At 42.5% G+C, this 20,664-nt stretch overlaps 1 protein-coding gene across 1 annotated transcript in view; it reads right to left on the reverse strand.

The window, feature by feature from the left end:
- Positions 1–20,144: 20,144 nt before the first annotated feature.
- The window catches only part of LOC102368794 (WD repeat and coiled-coil-containing protein-like), a 29,341-nt gene continuing 28,821 nt past the window's right edge, over positions 20,145–20,664 (reverse strand). Inside the window, exon 3 of the mRNA XM_006027401.1 lies at positions 20,145–20,311. Coding sequence (XP_006027463.1) covers positions 20,145–20,311 — 167 coding nt within the window. The remainder of the gene's footprint in view (positions 20,312–20,664) is intronic.

The raw sequence follows: 20,664 nt of genomic DNA on the forward strand, positions 1-20,664 counted from the left end.
CGGGCCGGGTTTTGCCGCTCCGTCCCAGGGGTCGGTGCTTCTGGCAGGAGCCTGGGGGTGCGCAGTGCAGCCGGGCTGATGTTGGGGCTCCGGGGCTTCACTGTGTGGAGCGGGCCTGGTCTCTAGGCACCTCTCTGTGCCCTCCTGCCCAGGGCCTGGCACGTCCCTCAGGGGCCCCAGGAAGAAGGTCCTGAGCCCGTGGGTGGGCGCAGACCTGGGGCTGGAGCCCAGCACCAAGACCCAGTTGTTTCTCCCCTTGGCACTAGCTAGAAGAAGCAGGAAAGGGCCACATGCCGGCTGCGTCTTCCTCTGGGGCTAAGCGGGTGACCGAGCGGGCCAAGGCGATGATCCTCGGCCCTGCATTGCTTCACATCCATCAACGGCCTGTCTACAGCCTGACTTCCCAAAGGCAGGCATGGCCCCCAGGGCTTCCTCATGGCAACAGTCATGCCTGCGGCTGATGGGCTGCATGGGCTGCCTGCCACGCGCCCCAGACACCGATGCCGCCGAAATCCTTTTGACACCTGAAACTAATTCATGCAGTCGCTGCCTGTATTATTAACCACAGGCACATTAAACCCATACGTGGGGGTTGTGCCCTGACACCAGGACAATGAACTGCTGACGGCAGCGGGTGCTAGGAAGACAAGTGCTAACCTAGAAACTCAGTTTTACAAATTGTACCGATGTGGCAAAGAAAGCAACGATGAAAAACCTTGTCAGTTGCGATTGTGTGTGAATGCTAGCAGTCTAGGTGGCATGCCGGAAGTGGGAGCTCCTGTTGGTGAGAAGAGATTTCTTTACTAACTGGCACTAGTGGGATGATTTGTACCGCTAGAATTTCAAAATAGCTGATCACCGCTTTTGGAAGGACAAGGTGGATACAAGAGGTAGGAGGTGGCAAGCTGCCTTGAGGAAACCATTACTTCAGAAACATTGTCAGCGTGCAACTACAGGGCTTTGAATACATCTTGCCCAATGTTGCAGCTAACAAAACCCAGGAGGGGATATTGGTCTCACATCCTTAACTATCTCTGTAATATGTGGAGAGAAAAATGGTGGTGTTAAAGAGGAATTCAGTTTGGAAGAGGTCTCAAACGGCCAGTCATAAATAATTTTAACCCTCCAAGTGATGTGTGATTCAGAGACTGCCATTATGCACCTGCTATGTTCATGCCAAAATCTACTGTCTTTTGAATACCTTGCAACAGTTCTGACATCATTGTCTTTTCCCCTCTATTTTCCAAGTTTTCCTCTTCTGCCAGTACAAGTGCTGGAGCTGGTCATTTGGTAGGGGTTGGGCAATGGATCCATAACAAGATGTTACTCTTTTACCTAGTATTTTAGTTAGCTGTGCTCTTTCTAAATCCATCCTTTTTCAGTTTTAAAGATTCCTTTGATTTTCAACATTCTTCTTTTACACAAAAATTCAAATGCTCCAACGTCTCTCAATGTCTCTTTTAAGTGTACAGTTTTCACAGCCTATTTCACTTCCTACAGTGTAGAAGCCTTTAGGTGAGGTAGAGTTATTTTTTGCAATAACTGTCCCTTTTACTCTTTTATCCTGTCTTCTGTCTGTTGTTATCAGACTCCCTAAGTTAAAGGAGTGTATTATTCCACCACTTGTACACAGAGGTACAACCTTGCACTTTTCTGAGATTGTCTTAATTGTCTTAGCATTTACCATTGATTCATAATTTTTACTGGTTTTGTTCATAGCACAACATATTCTGAAATTCTGCTCTACTCAAAGCTATTAAATTTAGGTCGCTGGTATATGTTATATTGCTGATGTAAAATTTCATTAACTCAGATGTCCGTTAACTCCGCACATGTAGAGAGAAGATTAGGAAAGCTAAGGTGGCAACTGAATTTAAGTTAGCAATGGGAGTCAAGGATGATAAGTCCTTCTTTAGGTAGGTAGAGAGCAGAAGGAAAACGATGGAAGTGTGAGGCCCTTGCTTAACACCTCAGGACAGCTGGTAACCAACACAGGAAAAAACTGAACTCCTGAATGCCCACTTTGCCTCGCTATTTCACTGGACCAAAGGGAATAACATGCTAGATAAGGCTTTACAGGGGGCATGGTGGGAATGACCGCCTTCCTACTGTTGATGCTGAGCTGGTGCGTGACCAAGTAGAAAAGCTAGACATTTATAAGTCAGCAGGACTGGATGAACTCCACCCAAAAGTACTGAAGGAGCTGACTGAGGTCATTGCGGGACCCCTGGCAAAACTTTTCCAAAGCTTGTGGCGCTCAGGGGAGATCCCTGAGGATTGGAAGAGGGCCAATATTGTGCCCATCGTCATGAAGGGGAAGAGGGAGGACCTGGACAACTATAGACCAATCTAACTTTTATCCTAGGGAAAATCCTGGAAAAACTTGTCAAGGAGTCTGTGTGATACACTCGCAGAGGCTAGGATTGTGAATGCCAGCCAGTATGGCTTCATTGCGGGCAGGTCTTGTCTTACCAATCTCATCTCCTTCTATGACCAGGTATCACCAGCTGAACAAAGGAGAGGAGGTCAGTGTTATATAGCTAGACTTCCAAAAGGCCTTTGATTTAGTATCGCACAATATCCTAGTGGGAAAATTGGAAGATTATGGGCTTAACTGCTCAACGGTTAAGTAAGTAGGAAACTGGCTGTGAGGTAGGACCTAGAGAGTTCTCATGAATGGATCTGTGTCGTTGTGGCGAGAAGTGGTCAGTGGTGTCCCTCAGAGGTTGGTGCTTGGTCCAGTGCTTTTCAACATCTTTATCAATGATTTGGGGGTGAAGCACTTACTGTACAAGTTTGCAGATGACACCAAGTTATGGGGCAGCGTGGTCACTCCTGAAGATAGGCTGCAGATTCAGGGGGACCTGGCTGGAGAGTTGGGCAAATCAGAACCAGATGAGGTTCAGCACTGAAAAGTGTAAAGTGCTTAGTGGCGCCAATTTGACTAGCACCATGACCGAAAGAGACCTAGGGGTAGTGATCAACCATCGCATGAACATGAACCGTAAGTGCGATGCTATAGCCAGTAGGGCAAACAATACTCTTGGCATGCATCAACCGATGCATCTCATGTAAAACCAAGGAAGTGATTCTTCAACTGTACTCTGAACTGATGAGACCACAGCTGGAGTACTGTGTCCAGTTCTGGGCACCGCACTTCAACAAGGATGTGGAAAAACTTGAGAGAGTCCAGAGAAGAGTCACCCGTACGATCAGGGACTTGTAAGACAAGCCATATGAGGAGAGGCTGAGGGACTTGGGCCTCTTCAGGCTAAAAGAGAAGGCTAAGAGAGGACTTGGTAGCAGCTTGCTGCTACATCAGAGGTGTACATCAAGAGCTTGGTGAACATCTGTTCACCAGGGCCCCCTTGGGGAAAACCAGGAGTAATAACCATAAACTCCAGGAAGACCATTTCAGGCTTAACACTAGGATTGCACCACCTCTGGGGGGAGTTTATTCCACACTCTGGATACCCTAACTGTGAAGAAGTTTTTCTTCACAGTTAGGGTGTCCAGAGTGTGGAATAAACTCCCCCCAGAGGTGGTGCAATCACCTACCCTGGAAATCTTCAAGAGGAGACTGGACAGTCACCTTGCTGGGGTGACCTGGCCCCAGTTATCTTTCTTGCCTAGTGCAGGGGGGCTGGACCCAATGATCTTGTGGTGTTCCTTCCAGCCCCTTACAATCTATGAATCTTTTATATTGCTAATGAAGTGTTTCCCAACCTTTTCAAGCCCAAGGCACACTTACATTAATAAAATTTTTCTGCAGCACACCTGTTAAGGCATTCCCCATCCTCGTGCCTATTGTAGCTCATTGCCATGGCAAAATGCCGTGGCACATCTGTTCATTTCTGACGGCACACTTTTGTGTCGCAGCACACTGGTTGGGAAACACTGTGCTAAAACATTATTACATAATATTCTCAGGGTTTTTGTACCCACTCCTAGACAGAAATTGAACTCACTTCTGCTTATTCTAATCTCAATACATCAATGTATTCTTGATTTTAACAACATTTTAAGAAAAGAGCTTATCAAGGTTGTAGTTCAATGTCATTCACAGTCTTTGGCATTCATAATTTGCAATAGAGAAATGAAAACTACTTGAAGTCTACTGGAAGCTCATAGTATATATCATATTCAAAAGTTTAAGCAAATAGGTTTTGGAATTTTTACCAAGACACTAAAATATTTCAAATTATATTTAGAAACAGACTTTCTAAAAATAATAGCTGATGATTTTCTATTGTGGGATATGATACCCAACATGAAAATAAACCGATTGGTATGGAAGTTCGTGGTTTCCTAGGTACCAGTAAGCAAGACCTCTGGTATGGGCAAACTGCTCAAAAAGGGCTGATTTCCCAAAGCTGAACAAAATTATAATTGAAAATGACCTGGAGGCAAAATGTAGACAAAAATGTTAATTAAAACTGGGAACTCTTTAAGAAGGACTAATTAGCCAAATTACACATCCATAGTGCATTCTGACTTAGAGATAAATTTTAATGCATTCTGGCTCAAACATAAAGTGAAGGTAGCAATTAGAAAAAAATAAGCAATATTTAACAGATGGAGAAAAGATCATTAGATAGGAATCAATATAGATCAGTAAGTATAAAGCACAGAAAATTGATAAGGGAAGCTAAAGACATCAGGAGAAAATCTAGGACTAGCACAGCTACAGACAGTAATATGATTTTTAAAAAAATATATTAAGACCATAGGTGCATTACTAGATAGAGAAGGTAGAAATGTTAATAATGATACAGAAAGCATAGAACATAGGTCTTACAAATAAACCTAATTGAATTGTGAGATTACAGGTTTGGTTGGTAAGGGTAAAGCATTATGCATAGTATTTCAGAACATTCTGGTTACAAGTGTGTATTATATGATATCATAAAGAACCTTAAATGGATGAAAACCTGGTTAAACGACAGATCACAAAGCGTAATTTTCAGTTGGGAATCGTCCATGGCAAAATTTGTGAATGACAGAGTTTGACTGACTGATAAATAATGGTACTATCTCCGGCAGTGGTTCTTGACCACTTAAACTCAAGCTAACCCCCCCACCGATAACTCTTCTGAATTTGGTGGCAGCCTGGTTGAGAACCACTATAAAGTCTCAGCTTGCTTTATCTCCTGCTGCCACCATTGCTGAGGCAGGCATGGGTGCCCCTGCCTACCTTAGGTTTTTTTCCACTCCTCTCCCCCACTGGCTGGCAGTTTGTAAATGGGGAAAACAGGTTGTGCGGAAGCTGAATGTAGCCATGCCCTATGCCCTATACCCAGAGTCCCCCTGCAGGCTGTTGCCTGTTTCCAGCTTACTAACTACAAGACAATGAGGAGGGGAGCAGAGCAGGGAGGGGAGGAGAGGAGAGGGAAGAAAAATGTTGGCAGCTACATCCCCTTCCCACACCTCAGGTACCTCCTAGAAACAGAGGTGCTTGGGACAATTTCACCTGGCAGTGGCAGCACTGGTGCTATGGCATGCTTGAGAGGGTCTCATGGCACCCCACTTGAGAACCACTGATTAGAGGCAATCAAGTCACATGATAGGTTGGGTCCATACAAAATATGTGTGTTTAGGAGGAGCTTTCTCTTGGAAAGCAGCATCTCTGAAAAGGATTAAAAAGTTATATTGAACAAGCAGTTCAGCATGTAGCAAAAAGAGCCAGTGCAATCAATACCTTGATGTTGAACTGGGGGATTATTTGGTAGCAAGAGCAAGAAATCTTATCTCTGCCTATAGCATTGGTGAGATCCTGAAATACAGTGTACAGTCCACATTTTAAAATGGGTGTTGAAAAATAGAGAGGGTGCAGAAAAGCATCACAGAAATAATTCAAGGCCTGAAGAAAGTGACTAGCAGCAAGTGTCCTAAATGAATTCCATCTATTAACACATCAAAAAGAAGCCTGAGAAGTGACTTAATTACAGTATATAAGTGTCTTTGTACAAAGAAAAAAATGGCTATTAAAGAGTTCTTTAAGGTAGTGGAGAAAGGTATTTCAGCACCCAATGGCTGAAAAGTAAATGGGAAATAAGGCATACATTTCCAAAAGTGCAGTAGATTAACTATTAAAACAATTTGCAAAGGGAAATAGTGGCCCTCCTATCTCTAGATGTCTTCAGAAGATATTTCTTAGCCAAACACAAGTTATGTTTTAGTCAAACACCAGCTCTTGGGTTTTTTAGAGGGAACAAGATAAAATTGAATACTCTGTGATATACAAGAGATCAGACAAGGTGATCTGCTGACACCTTCTAACTATTAGATTCTATTAATCTAATGTAGTCAATTGGTTATGAATTGATATTCACAGTTTTCATATTACATACTACTGTAGCTGAAAGATCAGACGTACTCAAGAAGGATGGAAGGTCACGGACCTTCTCCTCTTAACACAATTGCTGCCACCTTTAGACCTAGATACCATGAGTTACAGTAAGCCAATTTCAAGGGGTTTACTACATTTTGAAAAGAAAAAAAAATCTGAAGACCCAAATACCCTCTGAACTCTGCCCCTCCACAAACACACTCAAAAACATTTTCAAGCTAATCATACCCTATTAAAAAGAAAATACATTCAAATTTGTTTTCCTCTTTACAGGTTAGCTTTAAAACTATACAGGTCAAAATTTTTGGAAATGAACAATAGAGAATAGTTCTGCACTTAGACTAAATGGCCTTGTCCACACTGAGGCAGTGGCAGGTCTCAGCAAAGATGGGGCCAGGCATATCTTGCCTATTCCAAAAAGTATGCTGCAAGAAGTCAACCACTGAGGCTGCTCCAACCTCACCTTTCCACATCCACTCTTGAGCCCATGGTCTCTGGGCTGCCAACAAACAGCCCCTGGGGTCAAGCACGGAGCAGCTTTAATTGCTTACTTCCAGGTTTGACATGCCTCAATAGGTGCTATGACTACAGATAGGGTCCTCACCAGGACTTGCTCCCACTGCTGTATAGGCAAACTCCAGGTGAACAGGAGATTAAGAAAATGAATTCGGCCCCAATCCTGCAAACATTTAGACATGTATATTTTTTCCTGAGCAACCATAAATAGCCGCTAAAATGCTTCCAGGATTATGCCTCAGCAAGTTGTTTCTGTTTCTCAGAGAAGAAGAATAAAGATGAATCCCACTGAACAGATGAACCTTACTTATTTATCTCGACTGGATGGCATGTGAACTTGGTATTGGTACAGTGTATTCAAACCATCCATTAACAACAGCAGTCACAACAACCTCTTTCTGATTTTTATCAACAGTGAATATAGATCGGGGTAAGCACCCCCTGGCACGCATGCAGAGGCATTTTGCTTGGCATGCGTGCCTTGGAGAAGGGGCCAGGGCTGTGCTGACACAACAAGGATCCGGCCCCTTGCGGCTCCCCCACTGTCTGCCCTGGCATGCTAATATCTTACAAATTGAGGTTGCGGGTATTTTTGGGGACTCTGCCCAAAAACATTTCTGACCCCTGATATAGGCAGTTAGCATTTTTATCAGTAGTAGGCATTTCTGCTTTACTGTGTTGTTTTCTTGAACTTAATTTGGTGGCTAGCCACTAGAGGGCTATATCGGTTTGTTGAGAAATTCATTCATAAATACAGTTATAGTTCTGCACCTTCACAAATAATCTTGCTTAAGTAACAATAATTATGTACGTACCTGGGTTCTGGCAAATAAAGGCTTATTATATACTTAGGTTGACAGTTTATGTTAATATTCAGAAACTGAGTTTTTTAAACATTTGTTCCAACAAAGCAGGAGACCTCATTTTAAGAATGTTCCAATTGATGTTTTCATATTAGGTGTTTCATTTTTTTCTTCCTTTACCTGCAATTATATGAATATACATTTTGAAAATATTGTTATTCTCTTAACATGTAATATATATTTGCAGACTCATAAAAGAAAAGTTACATGTAGACACATCAAAGACTTCAAAGAACAGCAACAATTTAGTATATTTAGAATTGCATAAACATTATCAAATAATATATTCACAATATGTGTGGCAAGCTGGTCAATTGACTAGTCAAATATTGTCAATTGCATATTTTTGGGGCAGTCAAAGATTATAGCAATTTTACAAAAAAATCTAAATTTGTTGTAGTTTTCTTAATATAAATATAATTTGTTATTATTTTTTCATACATTTATTGATGGAAAAAATTGTTATTTTTGTGTTTTATTTGGACCTATTGGCATTTTTTTACAATAATTGACCAATATTTGACCAGTTAACTGACTAAACTTCATTTGACCAGTCAAATACCCAACCGTAATTTACAATTAGAGATTTATCAGATGTAAGCTCAGTTAGGCTGAAATGGAATTGTCTTAGCCTACCTGTGTAATAAGATGCTGTAAAGTTACAGATGCATAAATGCACATTATTTCTCAGTTATGCACTTCTTGCACTCTGGTTGTATCATATTTGCATAACCACTGAATGGTTATTTCACAATGATATGATATTATGCAAATCCATTTTCTCTTATTGGCTGGCAACCATTATTAGCCAGTCATACAGGAGTTTTCTGAATAAAATATAGTTATTTATTGGTAACTCTACTGCAAATAAGCACATTTCTCTGCTCTTTCTGGTTCCTCTCTTCAGAATTTTCAAGCTCTTTGCCAGAAAGGATGTGTAAAGTTTCACAGTGAGGTGAGGGGGAATCCAATCCACCTGCCCCCCAGCTTCAGCTCAGGCTGGGCAAATCCCAGCGCACAGTTTGCTCACCCGCCCCTCTTCCCATTCCCTATCCTGCAGATAGTACCAGGGTTTGGACTGGACTGCATCAGTCCAGCCTCAGTTGCACAACAGATTGACCTTAGGAAGCAGAAGTTCCTTCAGGTGCTCTGAAGTGGAGCACCTTCATCCAATCCATCAGCTGATGAGGGTTAATTTGTTGCATGATCAGCCACTTTTAAAGCACTCTGCAGCCATGCACATGTGTCATGGCACAGCTGTAGAGCACTTTCAGAGGAATGATCATGTGACAGTTGTAACTTCTGTCTGTACCCTCAGTCTCTCCTGTCTATAAACTAATGCAGAAATCCCTCCGAGTTCCATGAAGGGGAAGGGGAATTGAGGCAATGACAATATTGAAAGGGAATTTGTTTAAAAATGAAAAAATAAAAAAAGAACCTCCCCCCCCCTCCCCGGGCCAAATAAAATGAAAACCAATAGGTCTCATTCCCCATGCTTAATACAAGCACAACATTTGTCTTTTGCAAATATTTAATCATCCTTGACATTGAGTTAATGGGTGTTTTGACATTGACCTTAAGGGAACATGCATTTTTTACTCATGCCTCAAACTCTGCCATTTCAGAAAGCTGCAGTCTCCCCGATATCCATAACAAATCTGCATTTTCAGTATTTATATTGTCTGAATCAGCTTTGAAACAAAATAAGGACAGTGTGGGAAGAAGAGCCATGAGGACCTGTAGGAAGGAAAGAATGGTACAGAAAGGAATTGAGGTGGATCAAATGGGGGAAAGAATAAAAGGTGGCAGGATAAAGGGGTAGGAAAAGCTAAACAGGTTATATAACATTCATTTACCATAATCCAAGTTCATAGTGCAGTTTTGTGATTTGCATGTTTTTGACCTTTGTTAAAAATGTGATTATTTACCATGTCAGTATAATCACAACTTGCGAATGTTTCCTGTTAACATCATCATATCCTTTGAATTATTACCTAATAAATTACAAGAATTTTCCAATTATTATCATAGTATTCCTTCATGTGAAAACTAAGTAGGGAAGCTTGGTTTCCAAGTAGAAGGTTTTTGGGGAGGAAATTTAAAACTTAATACCACCAATGTTGTTTTAATGGAGTTTTATTATTCAGTGATAACATTTTTGGTCTTGCAGCTAAATTGGAAGGATCTCACACTAAACAGTGAGAATTTTGCTTTGTGAATTCTTTGCCGGCAAAGGAAAAATGAAATATCATTATTGTTCCTACTCTTAGATAGTAGATGCTAGGCAGTTTGCTCTAACATTTTCATGAAGAGTTCTTGTATATTACAAATGTTTGAACATCAGAAAGTAAAATTAACTAGAAATGCAATAGCACTAAGTATGTTAATTGTATTGTCTAAGAATGGATTTCAAAAAGTAAAATATCAGAACAAATGCTAAATTAGGCATTGCAGATTCTTTCAGTTTAAAGATTGATGCATTTAAATCATTTTCAAATGGCATTTAGAATATAGATGGTTAATATGACAGTGCCCCTTTCACAGATCTTTCAGAAAATATTTTAGGGCAGGGCTGTCTAACTGGTGGCCTGCAAGGGGTTAACTTGCAGCCCATGGGCTCCTGCCTGGTCACCACTGCTGCCAGGGTCTCTGGGCTCCCCTGCCCTCTGACCTCTGCTTCCTGCCGCTGCCTTTGGGGGTGGGGCAATGCCAACCCATAGGGCCTCCCCTGCACAGTATTGGCGGGGGGCGGGGTGGGGCATACCACAGGAAGTCCATATGGTCTGTGTGGTCAGGGGGCTCTTACCAGAGAAGCATGGGGAGGCCATGCAGCCTGCACAGTGGGTTGCCCCATTCAAAACTAATGTGTAGAAAGCATATAGGTGTGTCATTTCATTTTATTGCATGCGGATTTAAATGAAAAAATGTCTAAGCATGAAAATGAAATTACTCTCAAATATTTGCTGAGTCTCTTAATTACAAAAAAAATCATAGAAACCTCATTCTTAAAGTCAGAAATGTTATTTTTTCAAACCTGGCAGTAGGATGTACAAGGAGCTGTACAAACCTGGATCCTCCTAGCAGGAAACTGGGGCTGCTCTTTGACTTGTTTCCAGATCTGCAGAATAACTTTTCCTCTCTCTGTTGTAAAACTTCTGGTAATCTGTTTTTCCTGTTCTCCACTGCATTTTCTATTCTTTCTTAAATGTAACAAGTCTGCAGGAATATTACTTGTATCTTTGCTTCTTGTAGTACACATTTTTTCATTCACATCATTATCTTCCATAATTTTTCCTTTTTGCGGTTTGCAGGTTGTTTTGTGATACTTTGTATGAAGGTAGGCGTAGGGGCATTCATGGAACATGAGATGCTGAATAGTGAGAGCTAGTATAAGCATTTTAACAGTTACATTAAACATGGGGATTGAGGTCATAATAATACAGAGTCACATTAACATTAGATATTTTATAGACCTGGACTATAGTCTTGACCCCACTGAAGTTAATAGGAGTTTTGCCACACGTTTAAGTGGAGCCAAGATTTTGCCACTTGAGTTTATAGGCATTTTAGGTGTCCAACTGTCTCTTGGAATTCAGGTGCCCAAGCTTTCATTCAGTTCATTCTCCATTTGGTTCATTCTTCAGTTAATACATTGCTCACAAGAATAGTTTAACTAGCTGTCGTTTTGCTCCCATGCCAGTTGGTTGTGGTATTTTAGAAGTAACAAAATGATACAAGCAACATTAATGGAATAGATTTCTAGGAGGGAAACCTATGAAAGGGGTTAACACGGGCGGGCAATTATTTTGTGCGGAGGGCTGCTTAACAAGTTTTGGTGAGCTGTTGGGGGCTGCATAGGTATCCCCCAGCCTTGACAGTTACCCCACCCCCTGGTTGCCACATTGGGACCAGAAGCCTTGCCCCGTAACCCCTGAACTTTGCCACCAGAAGTCCATCCACTTGCTGCCCCTGCAATACTCTTTTTGGGAGTGGGGGTTGCCATCTTAGAACCGGGAAAAAACCAAATCATACACGAGAAGTCAAACACCTACTATAATATATTTTAATTTTATTACAAAACATATTTGTCATGACTTGTGATTGTGTACTATATATAGAAGGGATTGCATAATAACTCAGAAATAAAGCATCACTCTTAGTGTGTGTGTGTGTGTGTGTGTGTGGTGGGGTGTGGGAGTATGTGGAAGGGTTGTGAGAGGGTGTGGCTGTGTAGGGGGGCATAGGGTATGTTGGGATGTATGTATAAGTTAGTGGGAGCCGCTGCCATATACATACACCCCAACATATCACACCGTGCTCCTGCATCTCCACACTCACAGCGGGGAAGCCCTGCACTGGACTCCACGGGGAAGCAGGTGGCAGGGCTCCCACCACTCTGTGGGGACCTGAGCAATAGTGAGCTGGGGAAGCATCAGGCTCCAGTGTGGGCCTTCCCCCACTATGAGTGCTGGAGCTGCAGGTGCGCAGCACTGAGCCCCAGCGATAAGGCAGGCTCCACTCCCTCCCCCTGTGCAGTGCTGGCCGGAGCTGTGCCCCACTGGGCACCTGTGCCAGGCACGAGTGCCCTGGGCTCCCTGCCTGCTGCTGCTGCCAGGCATTAGGGGCTGCACACGATGCGGGCAGTGTGTAGGGGTCCCCACACACACCCCCCTCACACCCACACCCTGCCCAGCTGAGCTCCTGCTGCCCTTCTGGGTGCAGGCTCTGTGCTAAGCTCCTGCATCTGCTCAGTTGCAACTCCACCCCCCCACACCAGCCCAGCTGCTTCCCTACCTGCTGCCCCAAGTGAGCAGTTCTGGCTGCAGCAGGAACCCTGTTCAGAAGCTTCTAGCTGGGCAGAGCCCTTCTGCCCATGAGGGTGGGAGCGAGGCTCAATATGGTATATTGAGAGGTTGTACACGTGGGCACCTCGGTCCCACCCTTGTGGGAGTAAGGGCTGGGCAGGGGGCAATTTGTTGGGGGATGCCACAGGCCGGATGAAAGTGCCTGGTGGGCTGGATCCAGCCCACAGGCTGTATTTTGCCCACCCCTGGGTTTACAGCAGCTGCAGATCATTCAGTGATATAATGAAATACGATAGCGATGGGACATTAGAAATATGCATACAAAAATAAGCAGCCAACACTTTAGCTGTTGTGTTTAAGAAGAATCATAGAATTCTATTGGGGTTTTTTGTGTTGCAGAGCAGTTAAACAGAGGCATATGACATTTGACCAAAATTCAGAAATACACGAAACAGCACAATTCAATTAGCTAGCTAGAGATTTTTGTTATCATATCCAAAATTTCATTTATGGTTTCAAAAGTATTTCTGAATGTGTTGGGTGGAATTCTGTTTCCTTTTATGCATCTAAAGGGCAGTATTCTAGGCACATCAGTGGTGTTTTTTTGGCCATGATGTGCAGTAGAAATTCCGTTACTCCTGCAGTATGGGCATGTAACTGTGCATGTAAATTGTACACACACACTAGCTAGACACATACACACACCCATTCTGGATGTGTAGATGTGCACAGCCCTCCCTTCTCAGGCTCCCGGTGGTGGCCTGTGGGCCCACCCCTGTATTAGGGGCTAAAACATGGGAAAGGAGAGGGGAGGGAGGCTGCCCCTTTCTTGCCTTTCTTCTGGGGTGTGCACATAGCTGCATAAATACCCAGCTGGTACATAGCCCTACAGCATATAGTTTATGTGCACAAGCTTATAAAAAACATAGTGTAAGCCAGGAACAAAAATGACCAGGTAGATGATTAGAAAATTGCCATTGAATTCTGCCCTTTGTTCACTGTTTTTCTAGGGTGTTACATTTTCTTACTATTTTGCAAGAAAATGCAAGATAATTATGTTTTCTTGTTTGCAGATAGTTTCATTCAGAGAAAATGTCTGGGGTTTCTAACATGAAATTCCAGTTCTTTTTTCTGGAACTCCCCTTCAGTTTCATGCACAGTTTTATGCTGCTAAACTAATGAGACATACTCCTTTCTTAGCTGCATGCATTCTTTTCTGCTAGTTAAGATAGCATGGTGCCTGCTGACAAGTTTAGTAGGTCTTTTCCAGTCGTTTTCAAAGGTGAGTCTGTGTAACACTACAAATGTCATCACCGCAACAGGAAATCTCTCTGTGACACATATCACACACACCTCCAAACTTCGATTAAACCTGGCTTTTGACATTAATGTAAATGTTGACATTATAGCAAAGGAAAGAAAGACATAAAGTTCAGGGACAACTTTTGCTGCTTACAGAAAACAGACTGCTTTGCAGTGTGCAATTTGGAAACTCATCTCAGAGGTGACAATACCTTACTAGGCAACATGAGCCAGAGGTGTTTAGAATTTTAGTTAACTTTGTTGGGGTGGTTGTTGGTTCACCCTTCATTTTCAAAATCAAATGTGTTAAAAAAATATCTGCCATATGGAACTTCATATGTTTTCTAGAACACCTCCCAGGCAGTGTTGCAATCTACTTGCAAGGAGAAACTGAAATCTAAAGCAGACTGCACCATAGTTAGCAAGAAAAATTGTGGAAACTTTAAGGTAAGCTTCAGCTTTAAATAGAAGTAAAATTTGTTTTGCAGGTCTCCTCTATGTATGCTTCACAAACCATTATTTCCTACACTTCACTACCTACTCCCTGACCTCAGTTGGCACTTTTTGTCTTTTCTTTCCATCCTATGCTTTTACCACTGTTTATGCAAAAAGCCTTATGGATAGCTTGTGCGAACTAGAACATGGTCCCTGTACATCTCTACTTCATTGATTCCCCATCTGTTTTCTAATCTAAACTGAAAATACATCTTCTGTTTTGCATCTTTGTATCTTTTAATTGTTGTATTTTTAAATTTCTCCTACTTTTCATTTCTTTCAACTTTAGCTTTACAACTCTACAAAAGACACTGCTAAAATACTGTCATATTGTACTGAATGCTGCTATTGTTCCTCGCAAACAACTCTTCCTTCATTCAGTAATTTTCCCCTGTGAAGCAGATACGTATTTTCAAATTGGATATTTGAATATATATTATTTTCAAATGCAATAACTGCATATATATTAATATCATATTACTGACTGTGTAGTGGTGGAGTGTTTTCAAATATATACAGTTTTAAAGCTCAGTGACCCAAGATACTTGTTCCTTAATTCAATCACAAGTTTGTACATGTCTCATAGGGTGATCTGCCATCATCATTGGTTTTCAGAATGGTAACCTTACTTCATGGTGAAATCACCGTTGACTAATTAGTTCCCATTTGGATTCAGTATCCTTTTTTACTGTTCTTCTGGTTTATTGAAGTGCAGCATAAATCCAAAAGTTCATTAAATAGAGCAGATTGAAGTATTTTAATTTCACAGCCTGTTATCCTCTGAAACTCATCATTTTGTCATTTGGAAGCTTATTTTCCAGTTTTAATTTCTGCAGGAAAAAATGGTAATTATACCAGTACACAGGCATTCTTTACCCTTGCCTTAGTCATCAGCTCATCTTTGAGGAAGGTAATATATTAACGCCTTAACCAACAGTACAATACTGGCAAGGAAATGTATAGTGAAATTTATCATTATAATTTTAATTTGCACATCATTGATGCACATGAGAGTTGATTTCTTCAGGATATTGTTAGAGGCTGAGATTTTCAGCTTCTCATAACTTCCCTTTGTGTTGGTGCAATGAATTGAAGATGCTGTAAGACACTGGTGCCCAAGTCATCTGCTCCCACGCCACCGAATTTTGAGACCCATGGGGAGCCTTGTGTGCCAAATGACAGGGCTCCACAGGCTGGATCCAGACCATAGGCCATATCTTGGGCACCCTTGCTTTAAGACAACAGCTTTCGTACCCTAGATAGTGTGGGGAAGCCATAATGTATATTGGTTCCTCCCACTGATGTAGGGGCCAGGTAAGAAGGAGCACTGGTGCACAAAGTGTTTTCAAATTCTGGTCAGCACAGTAGCTCCTTGTGAAATGCTATGTGTCAAGCCAAGTTAAAACAGCATATTCAATCCCTGACAATCTCCCGAACAGAGGTTGCAGAAAAAGGAAGAGCTCTGGTACCCCTGGGGAATCTGGTTCATAGTATTTTATATGTAGTATTCACAAAAGGTGACAAATGAATACGATCTATTAGGTAATCCTGCTCCCAGTGCAGGACTGTTCCATATAAAATACTCTTAGGGTGTCTCTACATGTTGCCCTATGGTGATGTAGCAATATGCTATGTTGCCTTATGGTGCACTACAGTGATATAGCGATCATGTGGGTTTACACATGATTGGCAGCTACTTCGAAAAGGGAAGTACTAAAGCATGGTGCCATAGCAACATCGCTGTATGGTGATGTGTAGATGTACCCTTAGTCTCATATTAAATATTCCAAACTGGGGTTTTTTCCACCATTTCCCTTGAGCTATTTAGTCTATTAAATCTTACTATCAGAAGTTTTTCCCATGTTCCACCGTAATCTTTTCCCCCTTATTAATTTTTAATTTGAATTGTTTTTTACATATATTTTTTAATGCCAGGTACTATTGAAAACTTAAAGAGAGCTGTGTAAACATCTTCATGAGACTAAACAAAACTGACTACTGGATCAAATTATCTAGAAAGCTGACAACCTCCTCTCTTCCATTCCCACCAAAATTCTGTTACCATCCCATCCCATCCCATCCCACTGCTTTCAGTAATATCAGCTGAATTCATTGGCATCTGAAGGCAGGATTTGACTCCCATTTTTCTCAGCTGATAATGTATTGTACACACCATTTTGAATTTAATTTTGTAAGTAAAGTACATATAATTGTGCTAGGTGAGATTCATTAACTAGATAATTAAAATAAATAAGATCCTTAAATATGTATTTTAAATGATGAGCCTCTTTGCTGTGCAGTCTGGAAGGTCTCTGCAAACCATAGTGCAATTACATTCAGCTACATTACATAATCATGTTAGCTGCATCTTTCTAATCAACTTCCTGCTTTTCTGTCTGCAGATAGGTTTTTATAGGTCCAGTCCAACCAACTGCTGAAATTGTGCTAGGTGAGATTTTTGACCTGTATCTCTAAGACCCCAAAGGTGGTTTTAAACTACCTTTGTCCTTCTGGTCCTGGGCTATTCTGGGGATGGAGTGGCCTCCAGCAAAACCCTGGAAACCTAGTATATTTAAGCTATGGAAGTCTCACTGGCATGTCCCATAGGCTACCCATCATTCACACATATCTAAATGCTCCTGTGCTGCATTCAACCCATAATAAAATACTTACATCACAGCTCCCAAGGAGTTCTCAGAGGACAGTATTGTATCTATTTTTGGCAGCTTTTTTGCCTGGAGAAAATTTTTCCCCACTGGATTTGAGATTTTTTGGGACCCTTTATGCTCTTCAGCTATTGTATTGAACAGTAAGGCAGCAAAGTGAGGATGAAGATCTTACCTACTATGTCTAAACAGTGACAGAGATTTAGCATTGTTTCTTTGAGTTGTGGGAAGAGGGGTTTTCCCATTTAGAACCGTGTTTTAGATTTAAAAAAAATCATGCTATAGCTATATAAGAATCAGGAGAGAGAGATCAAGGATACATGATGGTGTGTTTATAAAGTTTTATCATCCTGAGCATACTTTTCTTGTGTGTGGGAAACCATGTCTGACTTATGCTTATCATCCCTAGCTGTACCATCGTGTATTCTTTACCTGCACTATATAATATAGAAAAGTTATTACATGAGAATAGGCTAGAGGCAGGATGACTCTGGAGCCCAGTGAAAAGGGTTATCTCCTGCAGAGTTGTATTGCGGGGGAGGGATGGGGGGGAGGGGAGAAGAAAATTGGGAATTTTATTCTGGATCAGGGCACCCCCAGCACAGTGCCCTATCACTGGGCTAGAGTATCAGGCTCCCTCTTGCTTGCTGTCCATTCTGCCCACTGGCCTATCTTCAGCATGAATAGTGAACAATACCCTAGTCTTACCCAGCCCACTCTATAGCCTAATGGCTAGAGCACTCTCCTGGGAGCTAGGAATATGGTTTTAAATTCCATCTGAGTAATGGGACCCTATAATCCAGGTCTCCCACTTCCTGGCTAAGTGCTATAAACACTGGACTATTGTAACAAAGGTGCATTGCAATGCCTAAGAGTAGCTTATGAGAGCAATTTGGATCTGACCCTAAAACTTGTAGAGTTTTACATAAACATGTTAAACCCATTCTTTATCCTCTGATCAGGACATTCTCCCTTGCTTTCTTTCAGTTCAGGCCCACTGGCTGGTCATAACACTTCCCCCTTTTCTCCTCACTTTGTGGAAAAACAGTTCAGGAATTTGTTCCATTCTTCTGTTAAATCTGCTTTCTTCTTTATTATCGTGAGATCCCAAAAGCCTGTCCATCCTCTCCTACAGTGTACATGCTGTTTCTGAGTATCTTGAATCCTTGTATTATCTTATTTTCTCTTCTGTAGACTAAATCACGTGCACTTAGCTTCCTCTTTACACATCTTCATGCTGAAATGATAATACAGCTTTTTAAAAAGCTGAATGTTTTCACTTGAAATTCTCTGTTTCCTCAAAATGCCTCACATTTCCCTTGGATCTATTGGAACAGCAAAGAAGGCTCTTTCAGGTCTTTGTTTTTGTCTACAACAGTATTGTCTATACTAATACAAAGACACCTGAAATCTTGTTAAACTACAATATTGACTGTTTGTTGCTTATGGTAATAAAGAGAAACTCATTTCATTTCGAACTTTTTTCAGTGACACCAGCTTTTAATGCACAACATGGGCCCATAACTACTTTCATTATCTCATACTGTGTGTGTCTACATGTGCAAATGCTCCGGGGTGGGTTTACTGTAGAGCAGGGTGGGCAAAATGGCAGATCTGGCCAGTGGCCAGACTCCATTTCCCAGCAGCCCCTGACAATGTGGCTGGAGCTGGTTTCCAAGGAGACCCAGCAGCAGCCACGCTATGATAGCATGAGGCTGGGGTTTCCATGGCCCCAGCAGTGATGGCAGGGCAATGGCAGAGTGCGGAGCTGCTCTGGACCCGTGTTGGGATCTTGGGCAGTGACCGCATGGTCCAGAGCCAGGGCAGAGCCATGATCTGCAGCCTCATGCCGTGGGCAGAGATGTATAGGCAGTGGATCATGGCTCTGCCCCGGCTCTTTGCAGCAGTGACTGTGTGGTCCGGAGCTGGGGCAGAGCCATGATCTGTTGCCTGCACGCCCCTGCCCCAGGCATGCAGGCTGCAGATTATGGCTCTGCCCTGGCTCTGGGCCATACTGTCACTGCTGCAAAATCCCAGCCGGGCCCTGGAGCAGCTCCCCACTCTGTTGTATACCCTGCCAGCAGGGATGGCACTAGAGGGGGACTTGGGGGGGCTACAGCCACCCCAAAATTCCCCATAGCCTCCCATAGCCACCCCTCCCAGTAGTGCCACTGCCTGTCTTGCACAGGTGATGGCAGCTGAGCCTACTCTGCTCCCGCCTACAGCACAGCCCCCACACCAGGAAGAGGCTGGTGCGCTGCTGGGGCTGGTCTCCACGGAAACCCTGGCCCTGTGTTATCAGTGTGGCTGCTGCTGGGGTCTCCATGGAAACCTGCCCCAGCTACACATGCAGGGGCTGCTGGGAAATAGAGTCCACTGCTGGCTGGTAATTTACTCTAGAGTAAGCCCACCCCAAGCAGGTGTCTAGACTTGTGGAGAAGCAGACGCAGATTTGTTGCTCATGGCAGCATTCTGCTCCCACCCCGCACTGGTCCTGCACTGACCCCCAGCAGCAGCCAGGGGGAGCTCCCTTGATTCGGGAAGATAATCTCCCAGCCCATGCTCCTTGATGGCAGGCAGCTCCTGGGGGTGGGGAACAATCTCCTGCCCCCTGCTGCCCAGCTGACCGGGAGCACATTTGCTCCCAGTCAGCCATCTACATGTGCCATACTGTGCAGTAATTACTCCCAAGTAAATATGCTAGTTGTATTTACAGGTAGCAAATTTACTCATGATTAGAGCAAATCAGTGCACAGTAAGCATCTGCATATGTAGATGGTGATGCTTACTGTGCAATAATTTGCTCTTATCTTGAGTAAAGCATCTCATGTAGATGCACCCACTGTTAACTTACATCATGAACACAGCTAAAATATGAGCTATACCTACTGTTCAGATCCAGTGAGAGCCATTTAGAGTGACAGATGAAACGAACAATAATCTACATATGATCCTGCAGAAGGAACCAGAGGGCCCCAAACCGGACTGTAGTATCTAGTTACTGTGTAATCATGCCTTACACTTTTTACCATTACAATGCACTGGGAGCACTATAGACAACTTTCTAGTCATGCAGTTTCTGATACTGCAGAACATCTTTTTCTAATTGCCTCATAAGAGAATGTCATTTGCATTCCTCATTCAGAAATTATGTCACACTGCTTGGTGCTTGCATAGAAATGCTGTTTTCACAGGAGACACTTCCACAGACTTCTGAACTGTCAGTTCCATCCCTTATGATTATCTCTTGTGTTGCTCTGAATGTTAATGGAACAAAACCTTCACTATCTGCAGTGAGAACAATCCAAGAAGAACCTGTAAAGAAATTAAGCATTGAAGAAAATAAATGCATTAAGGTATTACATAAAATGTGCACACATTTAAAAACATATTATCCAACACTCAAGCATAGCCATTTTTCTTTTCGAGCTGACCAAAATCCAGATGTGGCAGTCCATCATAGATGCAGCTTCCCCAGTGGTACCACCATGGAAGTTGTGAAAGGGTTCAGGAATTTCTAAATTTTATTATCTAACTCCAGTCAGTAATGATGAATAACAAATCCAGTATTCAGTGGTGTGGATGAACCATAAACATCCTCACCCTCCTCAATGCATAGGGTAACATACGATCCCTTCTTGGTCATCTCAGTGCCTGCTTTCCAGTTG

The sequence above is a fragment of the Alligator sinensis genome, unplaced genomic scaffold (genome assembly GCF_000455745.1).
Source record: "Alligator sinensis unplaced genomic scaffold, ASM45574v1 scaffold300_1, whole genome shotgun sequence".
Lineage (NCBI taxonomy): Eukaryota > Metazoa > Chordata > Crocodylia > Alligatoridae > Alligator > Alligator sinensis.